The sequence below is a fragment of the Haliotis cracherodii genome, unplaced genomic scaffold, assembly GCF_022045235.1.
Source record: "Haliotis cracherodii isolate W230 unplaced genomic scaffold, xgHalCrac1.p SCAF_5, whole genome shotgun sequence".
In the NCBI taxonomy this organism is placed as follows: domain Eukaryota; kingdom Metazoa; phylum Mollusca; class Gastropoda; order Lepetellida; family Haliotidae; genus Haliotis; species Haliotis cracherodii.
In genome coordinates this window covers 16,729,826-16,757,180 of record NW_027266308.1, presented here as the reverse complement: position 1 = coordinate 16,757,180, position 27,355 = coordinate 16,729,826, and the positions used below count along the sequence as shown (strand labels likewise).

The window sequence follows — 27,355 nt, the reverse complement described above, 5'->3', positions numbered from 1 at the left end:
CACCATTCTGATTCATCGGAAGTATCAGGCGGCGAGGAATGGAATTCCTCTGTAGAATGGAATACTCACCTAGCGCAGATGACTGACTGGAAGACCCAGGGTCAATAAGAGGGATACTATCTGTTTGCAACCCACTTCTATACCAGCAGATCCTATGCTCAAGGATATCAGTTAGAGCTCTGGATGAAGACTTTTCCAGACTGACTGAAGTGTTTGACAATCACAACTGGGAGTTCCCATCCCCAGTAGTCCCAATCGTCGACACCCCTGTTGGTGGGACACTGAGCCTCTTCTGGCAGAACTGGGCCATACTGAATGATGCTTTCATACTCAACATACTGTGCGGTAGATCAACCGTAGACAGCTCCTTCGCCTTGTGATTATCAAAGAAAGCAACATCTGCTACTAAAATCCAACACAGACATCTTGTTGAAGAAGAGAGCTGTAGAGATTGTACACGCCCCAGTGTTAACTTCGCGCTTTTACTCTCCCATCTTTCTGGTACTCAAGAAGGACTCAGACAAGAAGCGGATGATTCACAATCTCTCTGTGTTTAACCAGCGCTATCAGGAATGTCCACCCTACTTTTGACATGTAAGATGCGTGCCTGCATGTACCTATCCGTCCCTCCGACCGCAGGTTCCTCAGGTTCCACTTCAATGGGGTCCACTACAAATGGGCAATCCTGCCATTTGGCATTTCAGAAGCCCTGTGGCTATTACATGAATAATGAAGCCAGAACTTCTACATTCGAGTCGTACACAGAAAACTCTCTCCTGAGCCTTCCGGACATGTTCAACCTGGTCGTGTGCCAGCGGGATTTCACCAGGCGTCTGCTACATCAATTGGTATGGATAGTCAACAAGGCGAAGTTGGAGTTAACTCCCTCTTACCGGCTCCCGTGTCAGACAGATCAGGACCTTCTATCAGTGCCGAGGGACAGATCTTGAGCCATCTGTTACCTGCCCTGCGTCAATCACATCACGCACACTTTGCCAATGGCAAATGTTGCTAGGGGCAACCAACTTCAGCCCAGGATTTGACATTCAGAGGCTGCCTACATCTGTGCCCAATACAACAGCTCCTGGCCCCTTTCATCAGACTCCAGGATCTGTAAGCAGCCATCACTCTACCATTCCACCTAAGGACTCATCTCAAATGGTGGATGATAGAGTTGAGCATCTTAGGAGGTAGCTCCTTATCCAGGCTAGCCCCAAATCTACACCTGTTCTTAGATGCCTCCCTTCAGGGATGGGTCGCTCATTTACAGGACCAGACAGCCTCAGGGCTGTGGTCCGGCGCATGACAAACTTGGCACATAAACAACCTTGAGTTGGAAACGCTCATTCTGGCCATCTTACATTGGCAGGAGCAGCAACAGTTCACCCAACTCACAATATCCACCAACAACAGCACTGTGGTTAGGTGCCTGCACAATCAAGGGACAACGCACTCTCATTCCTTTCTGCAACAGACGTTCAGGTTCTTTCATCTAGTGGATCGTCTGTGACTTAGTCCAGTACATCCCGGGATGTCAAACATCCTGGCCGCACCCTATCTCGGCCAGACAAGGTGGCTTCATTGGAGTTGAAACTTCACTAAGAGGTGACCAACTGGTGCTTCAGTGCTTGGGGCAACAAAACCTATTTGCGACTCGCCAGAACCACCAATTCATAATGTATGTCTCCCCGCTCCCCGCTCCCCGCTCCCCGCTCCCCGCTCCGCAGGCTTGGGCGGTAGATGCATTCAGCGTCCCTTAGGAAAGGTTACAATAGTATGCCTTTCCGCCTCCTGTACTACTTCCCAGGGTGATGCAAAAGATCAAAGAAACTATCTGCACGCTTGGTTCATCTTGTTTAAGCGCAAAGGGCACAGGCAGCTGAGGCCATTGCTTTGGCACATCGCCCCTCCACCAGGTGGTTATACAATGACAAGTGGTGATCATTTGAAACCTTTTGTAAGGCAAAGAATCAAGATCCCACGACAGCGTCACCTCAATTCTAAGCCAAATACCTCCTACACTTGCGTACCAAAAGACACTTGAAAGTCAGCACCATTTCAACATATTTGGTAGCACTAAATTCAGTGTTGGCCATTCCGAAGAATTGCAAAATGACTTAGGTCCAGGAACTATAGGCCCTACTATGCTCTTTCAGGCTTGAGGTTCAGAAGGCCAAGATTTGTCCCCCTGCGTGGGATTTGAATGTGGTACTTCTATGTTTGCGCGGGCCCCCTTTGAGCCCCTCAACACATCCTCATTTAATACCTTAACAAGAAAACTATATTTCTCTTGGCTTTAGCCACTGCAGCGCAGGAGAGCGAGTTACATGCACTTGACATCACACGTGTATGTTTTAAGCATTGTACACAGGGAGCGGTACACATAGGATTGTGCTGGGATTTCATTGCAAAAATCAACTACCAGGCCACCAATCTCTACGATTACGGGAGTCGAAGATGAAGATGAACTCCTCTTGTGCCCTGTCCATGTAATACGAGTTTTCATCCACCACTCTAAAACAAGGTCTGGTTCACGGAAATGGTTATTCATTCCCGTAAGTCCACGACCGAAGTTAGTCGCAACACCATATCTCTATGGTTACACACAGTCATCCTGCAGGCTTACAACTGCTTATGTTGATCCGCCAAGAGAGAGAACAATTCTCATGAGATCAGAGCGGTAGCCTCATCCTTGGCTCTACATAGCAACTGCTCTATTGGAGTAATCATGGAAGGATTTTTTTTTAGGTCCAACAAGATGCAAATAATGAGCTCGTCCTGTCCAGATCCGCCCCTCATAGAACTAACTTATATTTTTAAGTGACAATAACAAGCTGCAGTGTTATGAAGACAGTTTGATGTATAGATTGCCACTTGTTTGATTCTTTCAATGGAACATTAGTACCTTTGTTAACTAATCTACCAGAGGTTTCAAATCACAGTAACATACTACTGATATACACAAGCATGGTATTGTGAAGGTAAAGATTAATAACAGAACATATGTTTCTTAGTCAGCTGTTTCAAATAATATTCTGAACAAATTTAGGTTATACACCATGTTCGGTTCCTACATTACAGTATGTGTGGAAGTGTATTTTAAATTTCAGGTACAATGAGTCCTCGGAGAATTTCATACCTGTAATTAATTCTGACATAAGTTTCATTGTGTCCCAAGGTGAGGTTGTAGAATGTTGAGACATTATAAGGTACTTTAGAACACTTCAAGCCTTCCTACTTTTCTTCAGGGGTTGTTGCATAATGTTAGCTTTCAAAGCAGCTTTATATGCTATCAAATTTGATTGCCCTTCCCTTCATCCAATTAAAGTAGATTGATGGGCAGCTATTGATTTAATACAGCGACATACTAAAGGTGTTATTGGTCAACCCTCATTCCTAATTGGCATGCTGCTCAATCATTAGCCTGGACCATTGCCACACCCTGTACAAATGAGGATGCATTTGATTAGTCATAGCTATGAATTGAAACTTGTAAATTTATACTTCTCAAAACAAAGTTAAGGACAGTGTGTGGAGGAATTGAGTGTGAGAGAGTTAGACCACATGCAGCATGCACACAACTGACATGTAAGTCATGACACGAAAGATATAACAACCTTTCATCACCTGCCACGGCAGCTGACTGGGTGTGAAATACAAAACACAATATGTGAGATTGCAGGTTCGATTCATGTCATGGAATTTAAATGTGAAAATTGTTGTGACTATTAACCAATCAAAAATCAACATTAGATGCATATTAAAAGGCTGTTCATAAAACACAACTGTAAAATCTAGGTCTTACAATTCAAATGTAAAACCTCTGTGCAGGTCTCACTTGAAAGTAGTACCTCTAACAAGGTTACTACATGTATGAGATAGAAAGATATGTGCAATACAATAGGCAAAAGTGTCAGTAGGTTTATAATAGTTATATCAATTTTCTTACTTCCAAAAGTGCTCTCTCATGGTAATGATATCAGTCTTATTAAAGTCAATATTTTACTAAGTGCATACGTTGCTTCATTTGAATTAACCTATTTTGACAAAATACAACTGTTTAAAATTTGAAAGACCTTGTCTTCACTTTGATTTCAGACCAGCAATGATAAGTTAAAATGCCGATTTCCTGTGTCTACAAATGTATCATGGTAACAAACACACACTTTAAAGTTCAGTCACATATATGTAATCTTAATTCAATTGCAAAAAGTAAAATTTTCTACAACCATTAAACACATGTCAATCATTGATCTTGTTTCATCTTGTGCAACAAATATCAAACTAAGTGTATCTCCCACTGTTTCCTTTCATCATCACAAGATGGTTCCATTATTGCTTAAATAACATGTGTGCCTAAAAACCAGTTTCCATTGAATTAAAAATATGTACCTATTCACATATCGTTATGGTTGATATACAAATTTATATCCTCCTTGTACTTTCTAGAGAATGATTGTCACTCCTTCAACAAAGGGGGACAAAAAGGGGGGTAAGGGGTGTACTCACATATACTTCGTTGCACGAGACAGGGCCATGGTTCAGTGATTTCATTATTCCATTTGATACATAACTTGAGGCTATTCAACAACATGATAAAAGGACATGCTTCTGGTTCTCCATACAGGGTTAATAGTGATGATGAACCTATACTCCAAGATAAAATACACATTAAACACAATGTCTGGAGTTGATGGAAGGGTCAGCTTCTGCGAGGGCATATAAGCAACACTTAGATAGAGGTATGTATATGGCTGTTATTCAACATATTTCAGATTGTCTGTTATTGTTGTGAAGAAGTCATATTTCAGTTCATGTATGCATTATACTTTTTTTTTGCTTGTTTGAATTGAAATGTTTATCATGAATCAAATATGAAAGGTTCCTCTTGGTGTCCTGATTAACATTTGATGATGGTTAATATTTGAAACATTAAATACATTTTTTGTTCTAAATAGCAAGTTTATTATTATTATCTGGCCACCGTGGTATATTGAAAATATTGCTTTTTGCAATGTTCTAGACTCACTCAGATTCAAGACTTGATTTTGGTAATTCTCTTTTTCTCCTAAAAACAAGTTCCATTGAAGTAAAATGAAGTATTTTCATAACTATTTTTCCCTGAAGTAAAGGGATCCTTATGATATTTTTCATGCTATATTTAATGAATTAGTTGCTTTTTTCCATCATAACCTGGTAAAGTGTATGCACCAGCTACTGGTAGGAACCTAGTCTACCATACAGCCCCTGGAACATGTTTATTGATGAGACTGTCATCTCCATTCAATTTTATTTCCTTCTCAGCTCTTGCAGTACCCTCTCATGCCTGAAATCAAGAGCCTTGAGGGGTTCCATCATGCTCAAGGGTTCCTTAAATTGATTATCTTTATCAAACCTTATGTTTTAGTTTTGATTTTGATATAATCAGATAGCTCCAGTTAAATTGAGAAGGAGCCCAGTGAGATGGGAGTTGAACCTGAGGAAAGTCTAGACTTGCTTTATTTAGCACTTTTACAAAACAGAAAGAGCTGACGTGACCCGTAATGGGATGTCCTCAGATCTCTGTTTAGCGGTAGCGAAAACTAAGTTCTGATTTTAATGAGATTGTTTTTTGCACATGTTCAGTTTCATGTCATGTGTGATGGTGCACCCCTGTGAGGTATGTAAGCACCAAGGATACTGATCAATACAGGCATCTGAGGAAGCGGCCACTCCAACCTCCCAAACCCTAGTAACCCCAACCTCCCTCTTACACAGTGTAGGATTCCCAGGCCTACCACCAGTAGGATACTATTAGTTATGGTGTCTTTAGTTGCCGTATACAGTGTCATATCAGATAAGCAGAAAGATATTATGTTTCTGCTAACCTAATATGATACCATATACAGCAACTAAAGACACCATAACGAAGTTATTATGCCGAAAGTTTCCACTATTTGTATGAACGACAGGACCAGTACATGTTTTCGATACAAATCGGCGGGCCACTGTAACTTGATAGCAGCCTGCTTTTTCCTAACGACGGGCTGCGATCTATTCTATTGCTATGTGACGTCATTGGCGTCAAGTTTCTTGTTTGTGACGTCATCCTTTTGTTATGTTCTGTGATGTTTCTATTTGTAAATTAGTTACCGCCGTTGTGAGGCTTTTTTCTCCATAATATTATTAATAAAGTCACGACCGTGGTTTCTTTAAAAAAATATTGTCTTCGCACATTACAATCAATGCTATTAAAGCACTAAACAGTGTCGAATAACAAATTTCTGTACCAGAATTTTCATGTGAAATATGTGAGGTGGGTGTTGGAAAATCCAAAATGGCTGTTACTGATGGTATACCGTCTCATATTAGGTCTGTAACACCCATCTTGGATTTTTACTGATGATATACAGGTTCATATGGGCTGTCTGATTGGTCAATCTCACTTTGAGGCATAATAATTATCAATACAGGCATCAGAGGCCACTCCAACCTCCCAACACCTAGTAACCCCAACCTCCCTCTTCAACCGTGTATTGGTTCCCAGTACCACCAGTAAAGCAGCTGTATCTTTGCAGGATGCCCAATAACTGTTGTCAGTGTCTATGTGATGCTTGCTGGTATGTATTAGAACTCCCTTAAATGCAACATAAACTTGCCACGCTTGGAGAATATGTGTTTATAGGCTTCATGGCCTATTGATGAATTAATTTGTCAATAGGATGATGTACCCCATGTTTAGTGATAGGACAAGGAGTTAGGGACTTTAGAATGCGTTACTAGGAGTCGGTGATAATAGGAATGTGTTACCAAGTGTAGGGCTTGCTTTTCAAATCAAAACACAATTATTTATTAGATTTTCATTCTTGACTCCTTCACTACCAAGCACCACACCTCACATCATTTTATTGTTCGCAAGCACCTGGTGTTGATGTAAATCCCTATGTGTGTTGCTTCTGTCTCTACCTAAAATACACTATATTCCTGTTCCTACCAAACATGCATGCTTCATATGCATCACATTGTTTTGACAGGTAAGGTACATGTCTTGACCAGTATTTGCCATTCATTTACATATATTTATTTAATAATTTGTATTCACCTTTGTTTTATACAAAAGAAAACTGGATGCAAATCTAATAATTTATTTATTGTGACCTTGTTTTTCTAGTTTTGTAATCCAGTACAATCTGTATTGGAGCTTGATGTTTCTACATTTCTTGTGTTCAGTATCTAAGAATGTGTCTGAATGTAGAAGGAATACACAACCAGTATGTGTGTTTTAGTTGCTCAGCAGAAATATGATGTCTGATGTGATCTTGAAATTTGTCCATTCAACGAGGGACTATGCCAATGTGTGGTCTCTGATTCAACATACAAACAAACAGGAAACGGTACTTTAACTTAAATAATATTTGCACACTTTGTCAGTTTTTAGCAGAAATTCTATCTGAAGTGCACTGCATTTTTGTGTCTTGTGATAACAATATCACTACATTCCAAGGAGTGGCACACACATGAAGTTGATCAGGAACAGGATCTATTCCACGGGTCTAAGTCTTGTGGACATTTAAACACAAATGCTTTCCACACTCTCTTTCTGGATACCATAGATAAGGATACAAGAGATTGTAAGGCAGATAAGCAACTGACAGACACAGACATACACAAACTAATGAGCAACCACAGACAGGCTTAGAGACAAGTCAGTCTGTCAGTCATGCAGACAGACAGTGACTGACACCAGTCCTCCCAAACTTTGTGGATGGTGGGTTAACACATGTTATTTCCAGTGTCATTGTGTTAATTATGAAATACACAAACCATCAGACAGAAGTTACAACATGACATGACATACAGCGATAACATTATATAGAATGACATTGCTACATAATGACAACATAGCTCTATGGGGCACTGTGCATACTTAGAATTGGAGGTCACTTCATGAAGCAGGTGCTTGTGTTGGGTATAATCTGGTCAAGTAAGTAGATATGTCCTGTTTTTGTGTGCTCCAGTCACAATTGTTTCAGTGCAACAGATAAACTGTGGTGAAGTGTATTGAAGTAGGTTTTATCAATGTGGAGTAGATCAGATTTGGACATTAATCTACATGTACCATGTCAACTGAAACATGTTCACAGATAGGTCAGACAAAAAATACTGTCATGGATTAAACTTGGATTTGATTTTATGTGAACAGAGCATTTATACTACTCAAAATAACTTAAAGAAAACCCGATTTTTTTCATATGACAGATTAACTATAGTCCTGAGAAAGTAATCGGGTGTTCTTTAACTTCTGGTGTGTATGGATTTGGTATTAACTGTTGTTCTGATACAGTAATGCAATTACTGGATTTGATTATGGAATCATAAGAACTTGTGGTCTTGAAAAAAGTTAACCTAACAATCATGTTACAGTTTAATCACAAATTTTATTTTAATTATGATTCATTGTCACACATGAATCAATCAATCTCCATTTTAATAGGAAAACTATTCCAACAGTAATTCCAAAATAATTCTTCAGTGTAATGGATTGCATGGACTGTAGTTGAGAAACATATGTCTGTTTGATGTGTGTATCTTCAAGTAGGGCCACACTACTTGCCATTCATGACCTAGTTCCCCCTGCCCTTGTCAAAGTACATTGCGAGAAAAAGTCATCAAGTTTCAGCCAATTGCATGCTGCAGTTCCTTTAAGACACCATGGTTCGCAGGGTAAATATTTGTCTTGCCTCTGTATGGGGAGTTGAAAGGGAAGGATACCTTTATCATGTGTGTGTGCTTTTATCACATTGGATTAAAGTGTGATTATTTTTATATTATTGTTTAATTGGATGAGATCCGTTAAACTGCTTGTTTTTTTAGTCTAAACAAATATTTCAAAGAAGTAGAAATTATTTTGGTTTATGATTATTTTGATGTGTTTTATAACATGTATAATATATTTCCAAACAAGACTTTTCAAGAAAATCTGAAAAATAAGACATAAAGTTGGTCAGTGATCTTTGAGTTGACAAATGTTGCCATATTGTAATTTGTCATCTTAAAGATCACTGTCACTGTTCTTTTGATAGGAAGACAATTAATAATTCATGGTGATATAAGTTAAATAATTCACTAAATCAAAAGGCCATGTTCCACTCATAAATATATTATACATGACGATATATGCGTAATAATCGACTGTATCAAAAGGTCAATTTCCAAATTCATATATTCATTGCCAATAAATGTATTCAAACACAGAATGTTAAATTGTAATCATGTTCAATTAAAAGAGAATCTGTTAGATGTAATTGATACAAAATGTGAACTAAGTAAATATCATATAATCCGAAATATATACAGTTTGTATATTGCAATTAGGCCAGATGAACATAATGATTTTTATACTTGTATTATTATTATGTACAAGAGTGTTCTAGCAGAGCTCCAGATAACTTTTTGAGAAATTGAGTTTTTTCTCAAAGGTTTCTTTTTTTATTGGGTATTACATTTTTCATTGGGTTATTACATTTTTCATTAGGTAACCAATATTTTTTCACTCCCCTATTCATCACTCTATTGGGTTTTGCCCAAAATGAGTAAACATTTTGAGATTTAAAACAAACTGAAATAATGTTTTAGATGTATGTAAAGGTTCTTAATATAGGCTTAACTCAGAATGTAAATTAAGGCGTAAATTGTGTTTCGTAAATTAGCTCTTTTGCTAAAAGCTGAAAAAGCTTCACTGGGTATTTGCATACTTATATATATGTTTTATACATTTGTGTTTTTCATTTAATGCACGTGTTTCTATACGCAAGTTAATTGAAATATTTTGGGGGGTATTTTATGCAAATATGCAGCTTGTCTGTAGCTCTGCTTCAGCTCAGTAAACCCTCCCCACACCTGTATAAAGTACACAACCAGAAATGGGTGAGGAGTTTCCACCTGAGTCGTCGCCAGGTATCTGACCTATTGACAAACAGGTCAAACGAGTGTTAAAAAAACCACTGTCCATGACTGGCGTGTGCCCATACATATTTTCCTCTGTCAGGATCGACTTTCCGATGTGGACAAGCCTGACTGGACTGCCACCATGGGATATCACAATGTTATATGGCCCTTGGAAGAAAGGGGCTTTGTTGTTGTTGTTCCTCAGGCTCAGAATTACGTTGAATAAATTAACTCTACAGAATGCTGAAAGGAGTTATTATGTTGTACATTTTTTTTAATATATTTCTGATACTGAAACAACTTTGCATTTAAGAAAACAATCAAAAGAAATTAAACACTTTAAGATATTTATCAGTGATTTTATCTGTATCTGTCCTCCATTGTATAAAGAAACACTCCAAGTCAGTATACTTTCTGAACTATGCTCACTGACACAGCGTATATACAGCAAACAGAGTCGAGTTTGTTTGTTTGTTTTTAATGCTGTTCTCAGCAATATTCCAGCCAAATAGTGGCGGCCTGTAAATAAGTCTAGACCAGTGATTGATATTATGAGCAACGTACCACATCATCGTTGTCAGTCACCAAGCTTGACCACCAGCTACATTTGGTTGCCTCTTACAACAAGCATTGGTTACAAAGGACTTTTTCTAACCTGTAATCTCCATGGTGCAAAGCCAAAAACGAATGGAGTAGCATTGCAGTTATTTGTGTTAAAATGCTGCACTTCCACAGAGGGGAATACGAGGTGTTGGAATAAATGAGGTTCCTGATGGGATTTACTGTTTAGTGTGAAACAACTAAGAACTATTGAAACATTAGATGAGTTATCATAAAATATTAAAAAAACTATGTGTAAATTAAAACTTTACAGTTTATTGTAAACATGCTAAAATCTTGTAAAAGTCATATGTAACTAGATCTAACAACACGATTCTTGGTATTTGCAGTTAATTGCAGCAATGGAATGAAAGCAGAACCAGATGACTCCCATGTTTTGCTACAGTCAGACTAATGATCTGCATACCCATAGAACTGATTTCGCATTTTAGATTCAACTTCACAGCTTGACCTTGATTTGTGTGCGTTTTATGGACTAAGCCGAAAAAATACTACTGAGTAAAGGACCCTAAGATTACATTCTAAAGACTTGTAACACCCCCCTCCCCCGATCCCTTGTAGCACTGTAGCATATAAATATCTGAAGCATTACTAGAACAGTCTCTCTTGTAGCACTTTAGCATATAAATATCTGAAGCATTACTAGAACAGTCTCACTTGTAAGCACTTTAGCATATAGATATCTGAAGCATTACGAGAACAGTCTCTCTTGTAGCACTTTAGCTTATAAATATCTGAAGCATTACTAGAACAGTCTCACTTGTCGCACTTTAGCTTATAAATATCTGAAGCATTACTAGAACAGTCTCACTTGTAGCACTTTAGCTTATAAATATCTGAAGCATTACTAGAACAGTCTCACTTGTAAGCACTTTAGCATATAAATATCTGAAGCATTACTAGAACAGTCTCTCTTGTAGCACTTTAGCTTATAAATATCTGAAGCATTACTAGAACAGTCTCACTTGTAAGCACTTTAGCATATAAATATCTGAAGCATTAGGAGAACTTTGCCTCCCTTGTAGCACTATTGCATCAATACCTGAAGCATACCTAGAACATTGTCTCCACTTATAGCACTTTATCATTTAAAATACCATTTGAAACATTATCAAAATAAAATTTGCAAGTTGTAGCATTGTCACAACATTGGTTGTTGTATAGAAGCGGCAGAACTGGCAGTAGTTGTAGATCTTAATGTTGTTATTCAGTGTTTGAGTTGATGTTGTTTGCTGTTGCAGCTGAGTCCCAGGTAAGGAGAGACGATGCCAGGTAAACAGGGGATCTGTTGGTGTCTGGGGGGAAGCCGACCCCCAGAGATCAAGTGTGTGGACTATGACTCTCCCCCCAAACCCCTTGCTCTGGATATACCCATGCCAACAGATGAAGCCGAACTTAATGCCAAATTTGAGGAACTTGTGGTGAGTGTCAAGCACCAACCTCTTGTAACTTGATTGCATGAATTATTGCCAAGTCAGCATTGCGACCTGCTGAAAGGCCCATATCTGCAGTGAATGAAAATTTATGAAAATAAGAACATTAAAATAATCACATTTTGAACAATATCAACATCTACTGCAATGGAAGCTTTGTTGTTATATTGTTTGTGAATATAAATTTATATCCATTATGATATGGTTTGATGCATGCTTATAGTACCTAGCACAGATAATATCAAATATTTGAGCCGTTATTTCCATTCTGATCTCCTTATCAGCTCTATAATAAGAGACTCTAGGTTTCCTTATTTCATTATTCCTTTGACATAACTATATTTCAGTCATTTGTTTATGTCAGTCTAAACAGATGAGAGTTAGGAGCAAACCCCCCAATTTAAATGAAGCTTGGTTCTTGTTGCAATCAGATGTTTTCCTCCTAAAATGATTCAGCTTTTAACACCGTGAGTCAGATTTTTTCGATTTGTACAAAAGAAACCCCACAGAACACACTATCCTTTGATGGTATTCCCTTTTGGGTGTAGATGCCATGGCATTCAGAAGTGACAGGATGTATTAAATATTCACACTATCATAATGGCGTAGCATTAATCCTTTACATAATACAATTGGAAATAGATGTTATGCTGTACTCACTAATACCGAGAATTTAGAAACCCAGACAGTGTGTTTCGCTAATTAGAAAGCTCACCTGACACGACCCCTATTGATACTCAGATCCTCACACACGCAGATATTGTATCAGATTAAAAGATTTGATTATAATGAACTTGGAACACAAATCCGAATAACTTCAAAATGAGAGGGGATAACTCTCACCTGTCATCTTGCAGGCGGAATTGGATCTGGACAAGGCTCATCGAGATGCCATGTACAATCTCCCCCCTGAGAAGAAATGGCAGATTTACTGCAGCAGGAAAAAGGTAAGTGAAAATAGATGTGTTTGTGGTATACAACAGCTCTTGTGTGACAAGTGGATACACCAGTTCTTCTTTCCATTGCCATTGTGTCTGGGCAGTGCACCATGTTGTCATGGAGACATTAACTTTGTCCTAGTAGTGAATTCTTCAGATGCTAACAAGGATCATGTCATGATGCCGTATGAAATTTGTGACAAGTGTACATGAGTATATATCAGCAGTGTCATAAATATATGTATCTTGATACTATTGTTTACAATTTGTTCAGGATATCATACATATCAAAAGATATATTTTTCTAACTAAGGTGGCATGAATTTATTCTCGTTGTACTATAACAGAGAAAACAAGAGATTACTCTTTGTTTTTATTTTAAGACAAACCATTACTTAATTAATTTAATTAATAGGGCTGATATGTATCATAATACCTTGCTCATCATCCGATACATATACATATCATGATACATGCATGTGCTGTTATGTGTGGTGCGTAAGAATTCTTTTTCATAGACAAAATGGCCAAATACCTGGCACACTGACAGTTGGAAATGTCCTCTGGGACACTAATGAAGAAAAGTGTTCCAAACAATTTGTGCACCCATGCATAAAAAATTGCAGCACACCATCCCTGTAATATACTGAACAAAAGTTATCAGGGATATATGTTTGTAGTATAGACCCAGCGCACTTGTTTTGTTCAGTATATATGATAAGTCCCTAATTGGGAAACAGTTAATCATATAATGGTCAGTTTGATACTTGATGCAATAAACCAGTTTGATGAACATGGTATCACAGTCCAATAAATATACAAATATTTAGCAGGAATGACTTTTAGTAAGCTCTGTACATAGATGTCGGGTTTACTTCCTCCAAAATCTATTGCATTACTTTTCCGAAATGATTAGATAGTTACATTCCTGATGTGTTACAGCTTATGTAAACAGCCATGGCTGCAAATCATTCAGCACTATATCATAAAAGGGGCGGTACAGTTACAATAGTGAATAACAATACAGTCAAGTCTCGTTAATCCGACACTCGTTAATCCGACACTCGGCTTTATTCGACACAAATGATGGGAACCGATTGTTTCAGTGCTATTTAGTCCCGTTAATCCGACATTCTCGCACTCCGACTCCGACTCCGACACACCTAATTTGCAACGAATTACTGAAATCACTCATTAATCAGTCTCGTTAATCCGACACAGTGGTCAGCGTACTCCGTGGTCATCTGCCCGCGAGTACACAACCCCGTGTTTTGACACGCACTGGCTGCAGAGATTAACTTAACAATTAACAGGAAAAGCTATTCAAACCTGTATTTATAAAGCTATACAAATGTAGTTTACAAATTGAAGACAGATAAATGTGCATGAAGCCAGTTTAAAATACGAACAGGTATATAAAACATGGTCGACTCACCATGGTCGACTGGTATGTAAACAAGAAAGCATGGATGACTTCATTAATATTCAAAGCCTGGCTACTGATCTTGGATCGGCAAATGCGATTGGAGCAACGCCACGTGGTATTGCTGTTGGACAACGCCCCATCCCATGCTACTGTCGACACAACTAATGTGAAATGTCACTTTTTGCCACCAAACACCACATCGCACATTCAGCCACTAGATGCCGGGATCATAAAGAATTTCAAGCTTTATTATAAGAAACAGCAAATGAAATTACGCCTCGACAATGTTGATGCTGAAGAACCACAAGCCCTAGACGTCAAGCGAGCAGGGGACTTTGAGAAATGTGCCTTCAAAATGTTAAAAACAGAAAACACTGACAGACTATTTTAAGTAGATGAAGCAAGTTGTTAAGAGAGTAGCACTTGCATGTAAACGCGGAAACGTGTGTCATTGATGTGATAAATTCAGTGAGTAATGTCTCTATTGTCATGTATATATGGGAAAATTATTATTATTTTTGCACTGTCATTAATTATAAATTAAGGAATGAATGAATAAACAACATAACAATATAAATATTTCATTTTTAATGATTTTATTACAAGGTACACACAGTTATTATCTATCTTGAAGACGTCCGATTTTCGATCACAAATCACTTAATTTCGTTAATCCGACATACTTGTTAATCCGACACAATCATGTGCAACCAACGATGTCGGATTAACGAGACTTGACTGTATGTCATAAATTTCAATTATTTTAAGGAAAAAGATATTATTACCCATATGTGCTTCTGTATAATATATAAGAACAGAAAATATGTATTACGCTTGCCAAAGGCTCATCTAATACAAATTTTATACCTAATATATGATATTTATGATACAAAACCATACTCGGCTAATGATCTCTGTGTATCCTCTGTGATAGTCACAGAGAAAAGTGAGCAATTGCCTGGTGAGGGTTGCAAAAACAATGGCATGAATTTGGACACATGAATGAGGTGAGGTGAAATTGGGTTTAACGTCGCGTCCAAGATTATTGCACTTATATAGCGAAGTGCACGCACGTGTGTGTGTGGCTGCTTGTACTAGTCCGGACTGATGCTGATTTATAGTGCTAGCTCACTGAGATACCATGCCGCAGTTTAACATAAATACCCCACTCAGACACAGTATACTGACTCCGAGCCGACCAGTCCTTGTTTTAGCCCCTTAATGCCGAGCGCCAGACAGGGTAACAACAAGTACCATCTTTAAACGTCTTTTGGTATGACGCGGCCGGGGATCGAACCCCGGACCTTCCGCTCTCCGGTCGGACGCTGTACCACTAGATCACGGAGGCGGTCCACTCATGAATGAAAATTTCAAGCCTACCACCGCTGTAACAAATGACTCCCTCACTGTCGTAGGCTCCTGTGCTATGACTTTTCCATGATCAGAGACAAGACACACAGATTCTGGTAGGCCAGATCATGGATAGCAGTTTATGTGGATTAAAAAATAAATATGGAGATCCTGATCACCACCTTGAGTGAAATGGTGGCAAGCTCTCGTAGATGAAGATCACAGGTTGCTGTTCAGATTCAGTATAGATCAAATGTTCAGGAAAATACTGTACTACTCAAAAGAAGTTCAGAACCATCTGATTCTTTCATGTTACTGTAGTTAATCTGATATGGCATGACAGATTAATTATAGTAATATGAAAGAATCATGCGGGTCCTTAACTTCTTTTGTGAAGTATACATATATAACTTCAGATCTACAGCTAACCAGAAAACCAGGAAGCATTAGGGATAATTTATCACACACATTATTTGTTTTCATGGCAGGACAAACTCACTCACTCAATCCAGAGTTCTTCCTGCATTTAAGATAACATGCCGCTGCCAGATCTGGTGGTTGTATTAGTTAATCCACATTTCACCCCGATTGTCAATGGGTTTTTCCAGAGTGAAAAGAATTTAAACGGTAGGAGTTACCTCCCCTTGGACAGTTTTGTCCAGCTTTTAGTTTAGCGTACTTCCAAATCTGGTGGCTCGCAAGCATACAGTGGCGGCAAGATTTAATCATGGCAATGAGAGGTACGGAAAAATTGAATAAATCGCTGAGGGGCGCTGCATGTGAGTAAGATCTACATACAGGCTGATACATGAATGTTAGGATGAGTGTATTTCGACTTTGATAGTGCGGCTGCTGCCGCGAGAGAAGCCCAGAAACCGCATGCTTTCGATGTCAAAATGTTCATAGAAGAGGCAGATGTGTGGTTGTATTAGTTAATCCAAATTTCACCCCAATTGTCAATATCATTCAAAACAGCTTTGACCACAAGTTCACTCACTCATGTCAACATTATGTTTCAGGGTGTAAACGGTTCCATTTATTTTTGAATTTTTTATTCAACTGCCCTTCATGTATTGTTTTCCCAGGTAATGGTAAAACTGATAGCTTAGGTATAAGTGTTCCTCCAGCTTCTTATAATCATCCTAGGTTCCACTATGGGAAATGTTTTCACTATTTGTGCATTAGAACTATCGTGTCCAGACAATGACCCCTGCCAGTGGTTTCTGTCTTGTTTCATTATCATTAGAGCCTCAGGTCAAACTAAAAGATAGTTGTTCATCTGTCGAATCAAATATGACAGGATTCTTGTAGCTTGTAGCATCTGCAGTGATTCAATTTGAGCATGTAAGAGCTTCCCCCACTCCACAAGGGGGACTGATGCCATTGGACAGGCACAAAAACTGGACCTTCTTCACACACTAATCAATACTTTGCTTCTTGTTAGATCTATATTATGTCCAACCTGATTTAGTCATGATATGGCTGAAATACTGCCGATGTGACTATAAATCTTAACTCACTCACTCATTAGATCTGTATTAGTCAATAATTTGACCATGTCACCTCAGAGTTGGCTTCTAACAGAAAGGTTTTAGCATTCTACCCTGCCTAGGCTCCGATGATTGCTCTTCTCAGCAGTATCTGTGCATCAGACTTAATTGCATCCAACAACAATCACATGTAGTAGTGCACATTGCCTGTGTAACAGTTGAGTTTTCCTTTTTCATCTCTGGACTCAAATCCTAAATAAGTTTTCATTATGTTTGACTCCTCTCATCTTCCAAATTGTTGGATCATATGTGTGTTGCTGGCCATAAACATCCCCATTAATGTGTGTTAATGTTGTTAGTAATATGTTGTGGACATTCCCCTCCTTCTTCATATTTTCTGTTTTTTGTGTGTGTTTACTTCAGTTTGTATTACAAAATGTCAAATATTTGCATGGATTGAGAAAACAAACAAGCACCAATGCTGGTGTGAAGAGTAGGCGACTAAATAGATCCGATGGTCGAGGTTGGTGACTTGGTTGATAGTGGCCTCAGGAATAGTGCTGAGTGCAGCATTAAACCAGAAACAAACAAGCAAAACATACATCAAAGTAAAAAGCAAATGTGAAGCAGCCCATTTTGCCATTAATAATTGACCAAGCATCAGTCTTACATTCCCAGGTACAACTTCTTCTTCTGTGTATGAACCAGTGAGTCATGCAGGCGTCAATCAATGGGAGATTAGAAATAGATATTGAACTGAAACACCATCAGAGGTACCCCCTCTGCCGAGAGCTGTGGTAATATTCCTAATATACTTCTCAAAAGAAATTAAAGAAAACCTGATTCTTCCATACATCTTCCATTCTTCTGCTATAGTTAATTTGTCATCATCAGAGCATTTTGCGGTCTCATGTACTCATACCACCTTACATGAGGCTGTATTTATGTTATCTCCATGTATTTCATGGTTTGAACCTAAATCTGGTTAAAAAAATTCAATGTGTTGTATGCAAATACATATTGTTCCTGATCATGTACACTTGGCTCACCACTGATTACCAGGAGAAGTACTGTATGTATTTGGTTTCTTGAACACTTGGGACATAAAGTATTGATGTGTGGGCATTCTCTTTCATTCACTTAGCCTTGCACAGGATAGGTTGTAGTTTGAGGATTAAACGACAAACAACACAAAACAGAAACATTTAATAACTGTTTATGACAAAAGCATCTGATGTGAACTTGTATGGGCTAACCGTCCTCCTTACCTCCACTGCAGACAGACTTGTCCACTGTAGTGTTACTAGGCTTCAGGGCCCACTTAATCAGTTCCCTACACTGACCACCGGCATCCTGAAAGTGACCCCATGCTCTCTAAAGTGTGTTTATGATCTAGCCTTGTAGGCACTTGTATGCAACCGACAGCCAGAGCATGTATTGGTCTCTGATCAGCACCATAGGAAATAAGACAGAAGTCCCTTGAGCAACCAACTGAGTTTAATCTTTCTAGGTTGTCAAATGTGCAGTAGTCAGTGGTCATTGATGGTCAAGCAGCCAAAGCATCTGTTTCCTTTCAAGTATTTTATGGAGTAATGTATGAGGAGAAGACTTCATCAGTCTGGAGGTCTAATTCCTTGAGGGGTTGCAATTTGTTGGCCTCTTGGGGAAGACATCTCTCATGTTGTTAATGATACAGATTTGATTGCCCGATGTGGTATATTATGTGAAGTTCTTTCTTTATTTTCCAAGCCAGTATACAGTAGTGAAGCAGCTGTCATAGCGACTGATTTACGACATCCATTGTCTGAAGAACATTTGATTGCAAAGGCTCATTACCCTGGAGCCATGACATCTCTGTGCCTTGAAACACTTAATTGCTGTTATTTATAAGATGCTAATCCTAATTGTTAATCCCCATCTTTGTGTACATCCACTGTCTGCCATCCTGCTGATGATTTACTGTTTATATTTATATTTATTACTTGCTAAATGTCAGATGACCATGGCTATATATAAGCTTTGGTCCAGAGAGGGAAAAAAAGGAAGGAGAAAAGAAAGGTCTTACCCTTAGCCTAGCTAGGGTTTGGCTGGGTGCTCCGGGGCACCAAGACAACAACCACAACCACTATGTGCTGACATGGCACAAAGTGTCTTTTGTATGTATATATCAACATGTATAAAGTAAAACTGTATATACCGCAAGTCATCATCTCCAAGTTGTCACTTCCTACAGGAACCATACGTCGGCCCCTTGCATATACGAGTATGCAAATTGTTCATTAATCAACGTACGTCGCCTCTTGCATATACGAGTATGCAAATTATTCATTAATCAACGTCGGACTGACACGCGTTGTTAATTTGGTGAAGCTATCGGGTAAGACCGACTTCTTAGTCTGTCCTTTCCTGTACCTCTTTGCAGCATGGCATATGGTTCACAAAACTGTAGGAAGTGACAGTCTCTTATTAAAAGGATATACTACCTTCCTGAAGGCCAATCACAAAGAACGAAGAAACGGCCTGTAACAAGATTGAAGAAAGAACAAGAACCTCGCCAATCAAGAACAAGTTCTCCCATCCCAAACCTTCCCTGCTCGAATATCTTAGCAACACTGCTAAGACTTCCCCTTCAAGATGTCGTTCCTGCACATGACCTGAGAAAAGAAGTATACACGCCTATCCCACAGAGACCCGACCACAGCCGACCACAGCAGACCCAGCACAATACAGAAACCGCCTCACGGGCACCTACAAGATGGACACTGTGTACAAGATATCTCATGGGGACATACCAATTTGTGTTTACTTACATGGACTCAATCAAGGATATATATTGTGTGACTGTTGAATTGTGCAACCAGGTATGATTAATCAAAGCCAGCATATTAATGCCAAAATGTGTCTTTCCAAAATTCTGTTTTGTATATGTGCAATATACTCCAAATTACATCTTTAGTCAAGCTAGATCTTTGAAGTTATTGTGTAGGGAATCTTTGAAATGTCTCCAGGCCACGCCAGACATATAGTTGCAGCTACGGCCCAGACAAACCTAAGCTGTATGTTATCGAGTCACACCTTAAAGCTCGACTCGTAATTTCAAAAATCTAAACGAAAAAATTTGTAATTTGTTACAAGTTATTAATGTACACAGTTTTGTACAAAATTGAATGTATTGTCTAGGACTTTGAATTAAGATTAGGGATATTCTTGGGTGAGCCACCCCCACACATATGTTTATTGTATGTCAGTAATAAGTAATTAACAGCACAGCAGTATTCAGCATTTCAGAGTTTTGATGTCGGAATTAAGGATTTTTTTTTCTTGGGCATCGCACCCACAATATCTGGGCAAGCTCCGTCAAAGACACGGGAAGAGCACCCATTGTACTTAAAAGGGCAATAGTACCCACAAGTACCGTTTGAGTCACGCGATAAAGCTAGACTCCTGGTTTCAAATTTCTTTATGGGAAATATTTGCTGAGATGTTTAATTTGTACTTTTTATGACATTACTCATTATCATTATTCGGTACTGAGTCGCACCTCCAAACTAGACTCCTGAATTCAAAGAACCTTCAGTGATATACTTATTGAATCTGTGCAAAGCGGTAATTACCAGGTAGTGAAATTGCACATTACAAAGATCACTTGGTTAGTTTTCAAACTGGCACTAAATCGAACTGGCTAGATGATCACTTTCATACCGTCATTGCATAGATATATTTGTTGCATAAGGATTTCATATAACTGATTTTGATCACATTTGCATGGTTGTTTTCCTTGGTGAAAAAGTTCACACATATCAATTTGGACTCATGTAAGCTTTGGGTCCAAGCTTCACGTAACATGGGGAAGTTGTCATAGCGACTGATTTACGACATCCATTGTCTGAAGAACATTTGATTGCAAAGGCTCATTACCCTGGAGCCATGACATCTATATACCTTGAAACACTTAATTACTAAGTGTCAGGTGACCATGGCTATATATAAGCCTTGGTCCAGAGAGGGAAAAAAAGGAAGGAGAAAAGAAAGGTCTTACCCTTAGCCTAGCTAGGGTTTGGCTGGGTGCTCCGGGGCACCAAGACAACAACCACAACCACTATGTGCTGACATGGCACAAAGTGTCTTTTGTATGTATATATGTACATGTATAAAGTAAAATTGTATATACCGCAAGTCATCGTCTCCAAGTTGTCACTTCCTACTGAGAACCATACGTCGGCCTCTTGTATATACGAGTATGCAAATTGTTCATTAATCAACGTCAGACCGACACGCGTTGTTACAGCACCAAACAATATATATTTACTGACATACAGACAAGTTAATGAATAATAATTTTCCTTCTGATTTAGAAGGGTCTGTTGGTTGGCTTAGTGTGGTTAAAGTGTTCCCAACAAAGCCCCTGGTTCAGTTCCTCACATTTAGTATGGTTAATGTGTTCCCAACAAAGCCCCTGGTTCAGTTCCCCACATGTAGTATGGTTAAAGTGTTCCCAACAAAGCCCCTGGTTCAGTTCCCCACATGTAGTATGGTTAAAGTGTTCCCAACAAAGCCCCTGGTTCAGTTCCCCACATGTAGTATGGTTAATGTGTTCCCAACAAAGCCCCTGGTTCAGTTCCCCACATGTAGTATGGTTAAAGTGTTCCCAACAAAGCCCCTGGTTCAGTTCCCCACATGTAGTATGGTTAAAGTGTTCCCAACAAAGCCCCTCGTTCAGTTCCCCACATGTAGTATGGTTAATGTGTTCATTTGTCACACTGTGGGTTTGATTCACCATATGGGTACAATGGGTGAAGCGTATTCTAGTAGCCTCCTTACATGTTTATGGCTGAATATTGTTAAAATACAGCATGAAACCCAACTCACTCACTCACTCTGATTTTGTAATATGTTAAAACATCTGAACACAATTTGTGTGCGGGATCTGAATTGTAAAGAAAGTACAAAATTTTGTATAGGTGACCTCACTCGCTCACTCACTAACTCATTCGTCCAGTCACTCGTCCACTCACTCACTCACTCACTTGTCCACTCACTCACTCACTCAGTCACCTCACTCATTAAATCAGTACAAATTCCCAAGTGGAATGTTGTTTTAAAGTAATACCTAACATTAAGGCTTTGTAGGGGTGACTTGTATTTCACTGACCAATTGGAGCAAAATGATAATTTTCCCCCCAAAACAATTGCCTGCCAAGGGCATTTAGTTTGGAATCCAGGATAAGTCTATAACAGTGGTGTCCAACTCAACATTTTACAGTGTGTATATAAATTAAATAACTTAATACACGTGTGGCTTTCCGGAGTTTTTGAATTTCCATTGGAAAGTGGTTGGTATTAATTACTGTGAAAACAGCATGAAGGTCAAACACTTGATCCAACTTACCAACTTAAATTAGAGGTGCTGTTCATGAATGCAGGATATATTTGTACTCTAACCAGATTTTATCTTAACAATTACATTTATGTGAAGATTAATTTACCCAACTACAAACCATAGTTTGATGTTTAAATATTAGCAATAATATCTTATTTTATAGGCTTAACCCTTAAAAAATACAATCTGTTCAGGTTTCAAGAGAGGTTTAAGAGAAGCAGACTTTCAAGCCAATTAGGCTGATATAAATGCTAGTTAAAATGATCAAATCACTAAAATGTGTTTCTTTTCCAAGCAGATGTGTTGATAAATGATATTTCCTTGTGATTGTTGCTATGGTATTACTAGGAATCCTGATCATGTAATCCATTGTTATTGCTTTACAGGGGTTATAAAGGAGACTGGTGCCGATGCTTGTGTAGGTTACCTGCATGCCGCGACCACACAGGTGCTTATATTATGTGTTTTATTACCATGTAATTGTGAAGAAAATGTCTAATTTTCTTGGAATTTTGTGTTATTATGATGAAGTCTGTTTGGGATAATTGATAACATTTCAGGTTCTCAAGGCCACAAAACATGGCACTCGGACTTTCAGTCTGTTAATAGCATTTTGTAATGATCTTTGAATGTTTATTTTGTTGAACCTTAAGTGAAGGATGAGATCTTTTAAAAAATTTAGTATGATACTTAGATAAAGTGAATTCTAAAGCCACTTAAAGGATAGATGGGCAGCGAAATTGGAAAAGCGATCTTGCATGTTGATCAGGAAGATATGCCAAACTTTAAATCTCTATTTGTTATGTTATAATTGCATGGATAGAATATATTCCATTGTAAATAAAATCAACCCTTGAATTTCTTTCCATTCTGTTGTCCATTCATCTGAAATGTTAACATTTGGGTTTGCCCTGAAAAGGTGATTAACAGTTAAAAACATGTCAACACTTTCTTTGTTCTACTGACATGTTAAGTTATATAAAGTACTCGTATCGTTTCCCACGATGCTGTAGATCCCAGCTATGTGGCTGAGAAAGTGATGAATAAAGAAATACAATTTTTGTTAAATGTTTGAAATTGAACAATAAATTTCTGTAGCTATTCCTGCGGCATCTTCTCGAGGCAAGGGAGTTAACTGACTGTAAAAGTCCAGTTTCCATCCTTGCCAAACTAGGCTGGAATTTCTGGGCTTGGTCATAGTGCCACCTGTGGCTATTATCAGTTGTCTCTTCTGTGTCCCTCCTATTGACCAATCAGATTTCACTTCTCATATCACTTGCATTTGCTACAAACAAATGGTGGTGCCCAGTCAGGATAATCAAGATCAATACTGAACTGCAAAAGGAATGTCACCCCAAGTAACATTGCATGAAAAGTTGTCATTTGAATATCTGGGTAATTTTTGTCAAAGATTCAAAAATTTATCATTACCTAGTACGGATAAATGAAATTTGATGATAAAAAAACAAAGCAGATGGCAATAAAACAAATCGCCCAAACGCATCACAGCAACAGCCATGGTAACCAGATGCACGTGAGCTCCATGCAAATTGCGTTCCCTCATTTCTTGCCCTATAAAAATTCGCCCAGATCAGATAACATTCATTTGTTATTGAATTACTACCACATGCCAAGATTGACAAGAAATCAGCGACACCAAACCCTTGGATGATTGCAAGCTGGACAAAGAGCCAGGCAAGTAGCCAATACATTTCAAGTCCAAGTAAGGAACATATACAGGCTCCAGCAATGGTACCATACCACCTACACTACAGAAGACCGACCACGTAGTGGAAGACCACCCGACGTCAGGATCGTCAGATTGTGCAACAGCACCTTCAAGATCACTTTGTTACTGCTGCGGAAACTGCTGGACAAAGCATGGGGACACACCAGCGACACATTAGTGCAGACACCGTGCGTCGATGAGCAGACTCCTCCACTGTCACAGCAAGGACCCATTCTGACACCACATCATTGCCGGGACCGTCTTCAGTGGGCAACACAGCACCAGCATTGACGCCACCAGCAGTGGAGAAGAGTCCTCTTCTCAGACGAGAGCCGTAACTGTATCTCAACAGCAGATGGCAGAGAGAGTCTGGCTACGCCGTAGGAAACGTTATTTGGATGCTTATGTTGTCGAGAGAGACTCGTGGGATGGTCCGAGCATCATGGTTAGGGGTGGAACTGGTCTTGCGCAGAGGGTCGGCCCTGTGGTCTTCCAGAACATCTGACCAGGGAGAGGCAATGGTGTCACAGCAGCTCGGTACAATGTTCAAGTCTTGAGACCACACGCCATACCTCAGTTGCCACGTCGCTGCAACCACGAGTTTCAGCATGATAACGCCCATGCCAACACTGCGAGAGCACCAAGAGACTTCCTCCAGCAGAATGGCATCAGAACCATGCACTGGCCTGCCCTCAGTGCCGATTTAAATCCCATTAAGCACCTGTGGGACGAGATTCAAATACGGCTGAATGATGTCCGACCAAGACCGACAACTGCAGCTGAACTGTGTCAGGCGTTCCTCAAAGTGTGGGAAAAAGTGCCTATGGCCTTCATCAACCGCTTCATCCATTTCATGTATCGACTTAGCATGGCAGTCATCAATGCACATGGCGGACACACGAGATACTGACTTGTGATGCCATTTTCTCAGAGACTAGTGTTGTGTTTCACTTTCAGAACATTTGACAGTTTAATTTCAACCTTGATGATCAGTTTTGCCAAATTTCATCTATTTGATATGTCTCAAAGTATGTTGACAGTGTTTGGACAAATAAGGTTTCTCATATATCCATGGTGACGTTTCTTTTGCGGTTCAGCATATATTGTAATGAAACGGGTCTTACTTTGCAAAGTGCATCAAATCACATTAAAAACATGAAAGATTTGGAACAAATCTGTTAAATTGTTTGATAGGCATTACTTAGAAGTTGACGGATGACAAGATTTTATGGATAACAACTTCTTTAAAACTGTAAAAGGCGACGTTTCGGTATAGATCCTTATACCGTTGTCAAGCAAGACTGAATGAGTTACTTACTTACTTACTTACTTTGGAGATTTAACGTGCGCTTTCCGACTGACGCGTATTTCGCACACGGGCCCGGCCAGGCCATTTAATGTGTTTCCGAAAGGGGCGAGGGTGGTCTGTGCAACCCAAGAGGGGGCTTTAGGGGTTGCTTATATAGAATTTGGGAATTTTGAGATTTGGAATAGATGCTGATGGGGTTGGGGAGGAGAACTAAGGGAGCTGGGTATGGTGGATGATTGTTTGTTTTTGTGATTTTGATTTGGTAGGTTATTATGGTTTTAGATGCGTTTTATTAGTTCCGTTTTGATTAAGAATACGCCTAAGGCCTTGAAGTTTTCTAGTTTATTTTGTGGGTTTAGTATTGCTTCTAGAGTGAGAGCCTTGTTTAGATTGAGGGTGGTTTGTAATGCGGTTCGATGTGTTAGGTAGTGTGTGCAGTGGATGAGTGCGTGTTCTGGGGTTTCTGGTTGTTTGCAGTGTGGGCAGTTACCTGTAGTGTGTTTTTTAAATTTTTTTAGGTGGTTATTTAGGTTGGTGTGTCCTGTTTGGAGTTTAGTGATTACTCTGTCGATTTTTTTGGATGGATGGAGAATTTTTGGTTTGGTTAGTGGTTTGCTGAGCACTCTTTTGATTTGGCTATTTGAGTTTAGATATAGGTTATGCCATTTTTTTGTGATTTTTTGTTTGTTTACACTTTTAATTTCTGATTTTGAGATGGGTAAGTTTAAGCTTATTTCTGGGATTTTGAGTGATAGTTTAGCTGCTTTATCGGCGTTTTCATTACCGTATATTCCTACGTGGGCGGGTATCCACAAGAAGGTTATTTGTTTGCCTGCTTTTGTTAGGTCGTTGGAGCTTTTAAGTATTTGATTTATTAATTTAGGTCGGTTTTTGGTATTTTTGTTTTGGAGGGCTTGTAGTCCACTTAGGGAGTCAGTAAGTATTAGGATTTTTTGGTTGTTTTTGGATTCTTGATTGTGGAGGGCTGAGGCCATGCCCATTAGTTCGGCCGTGAATATTGATTGGTTATTTGGGAGTCGGAAGGATTGTGTGGTTTTAGTTGGTTGTGTGGTATGGACTCCGAAACCCGTGTGTTTGGAGGTCGGATCTGAGGATCCGTCCGTGTAAATGTGACACCAATTTGGCCAATTTTTGTGTATGTATGCTAGTGTGGTAGTTTTAGCTATGTTTGGGTCGGTTTGTTTATTTATTTGGCTAGCTAGTGTTGTGTCTATTTTGGGTATTTTAAGTTTAGGGGTGAAGATATTTGATTGTTTGCAGTTTTGTTTAAGATTTTTAATTTGGTGTTCATTTAGGTAGTTTGTTATTCTTTGGGATATTGGGGTAAGTAAGGGGTGTTTACGAGCTAGAGCTTGGTTTTTAGGGCTGATGTTTTGGTTTATTAAGTTTTGGATGAGAGGGTTTGATTGGGACGCGGCCCAGAAATTTAAGCTTAGCTGTTCCCTGCGTAGACTTAGTGGCATTTCTCCTGTTAAGGCCTGAAGTGAGGTGTAGGAGGTGCCATGTTGGGTGCGTGTAATGAGTTTGAGAGCCTGATATTGTATTGAGTCAAGTTTTTTAGATAGAGAGTTGTTTAGGGTGTTGTATATGGCGCAGCCGTAGTCTAGTTTTGATCTAATTAGGGATATGTAGAGAGAGAGGAGAGTATCTTTGGAGGCTCCCCAGTTAGAGCCAGTTAGGCATCTTAGGGTGTTTAGGTCTTTACTGCATTTAGTTGTTAGGTTTTGGATG

At 39.1% G+C, this 27,355-nt stretch overlaps 1 protein-coding gene across 3 annotated transcripts in view; it reads left to right on the top strand.

Annotated features, from left to right (window-relative positions):
* Positions 1 to 27,355, top strand: part of LOC139444158 (disheveled-associated activator of morphogenesis 1-like) — a 185,363-nt gene that overhangs the window by 30,033 nt on the left and 127,975 nt on the right. For 2 of the 3 annotated variants that reach the window (XM_071225057.1, XM_071225055.1), the window contains exons 2-3: positions 11,790 to 11,969; positions 12,839 to 12,928. In XM_071225057.1, the coding sequence (XP_071081158.1) occupies positions 11,814 to 11,969; positions 12,839 to 12,928 (246 nt within the window). In that variant the 5' untranslated portion in view covers positions 11,790 to 11,813. Of the gene's footprint in view, positions 1 to 6,525; positions 6,600 to 11,789; positions 11,970 to 12,838; positions 12,929 to 27,355 lie in introns of those variants that run through there. The other variant, XM_071225056.1, reaches the window with a different exon arrangement.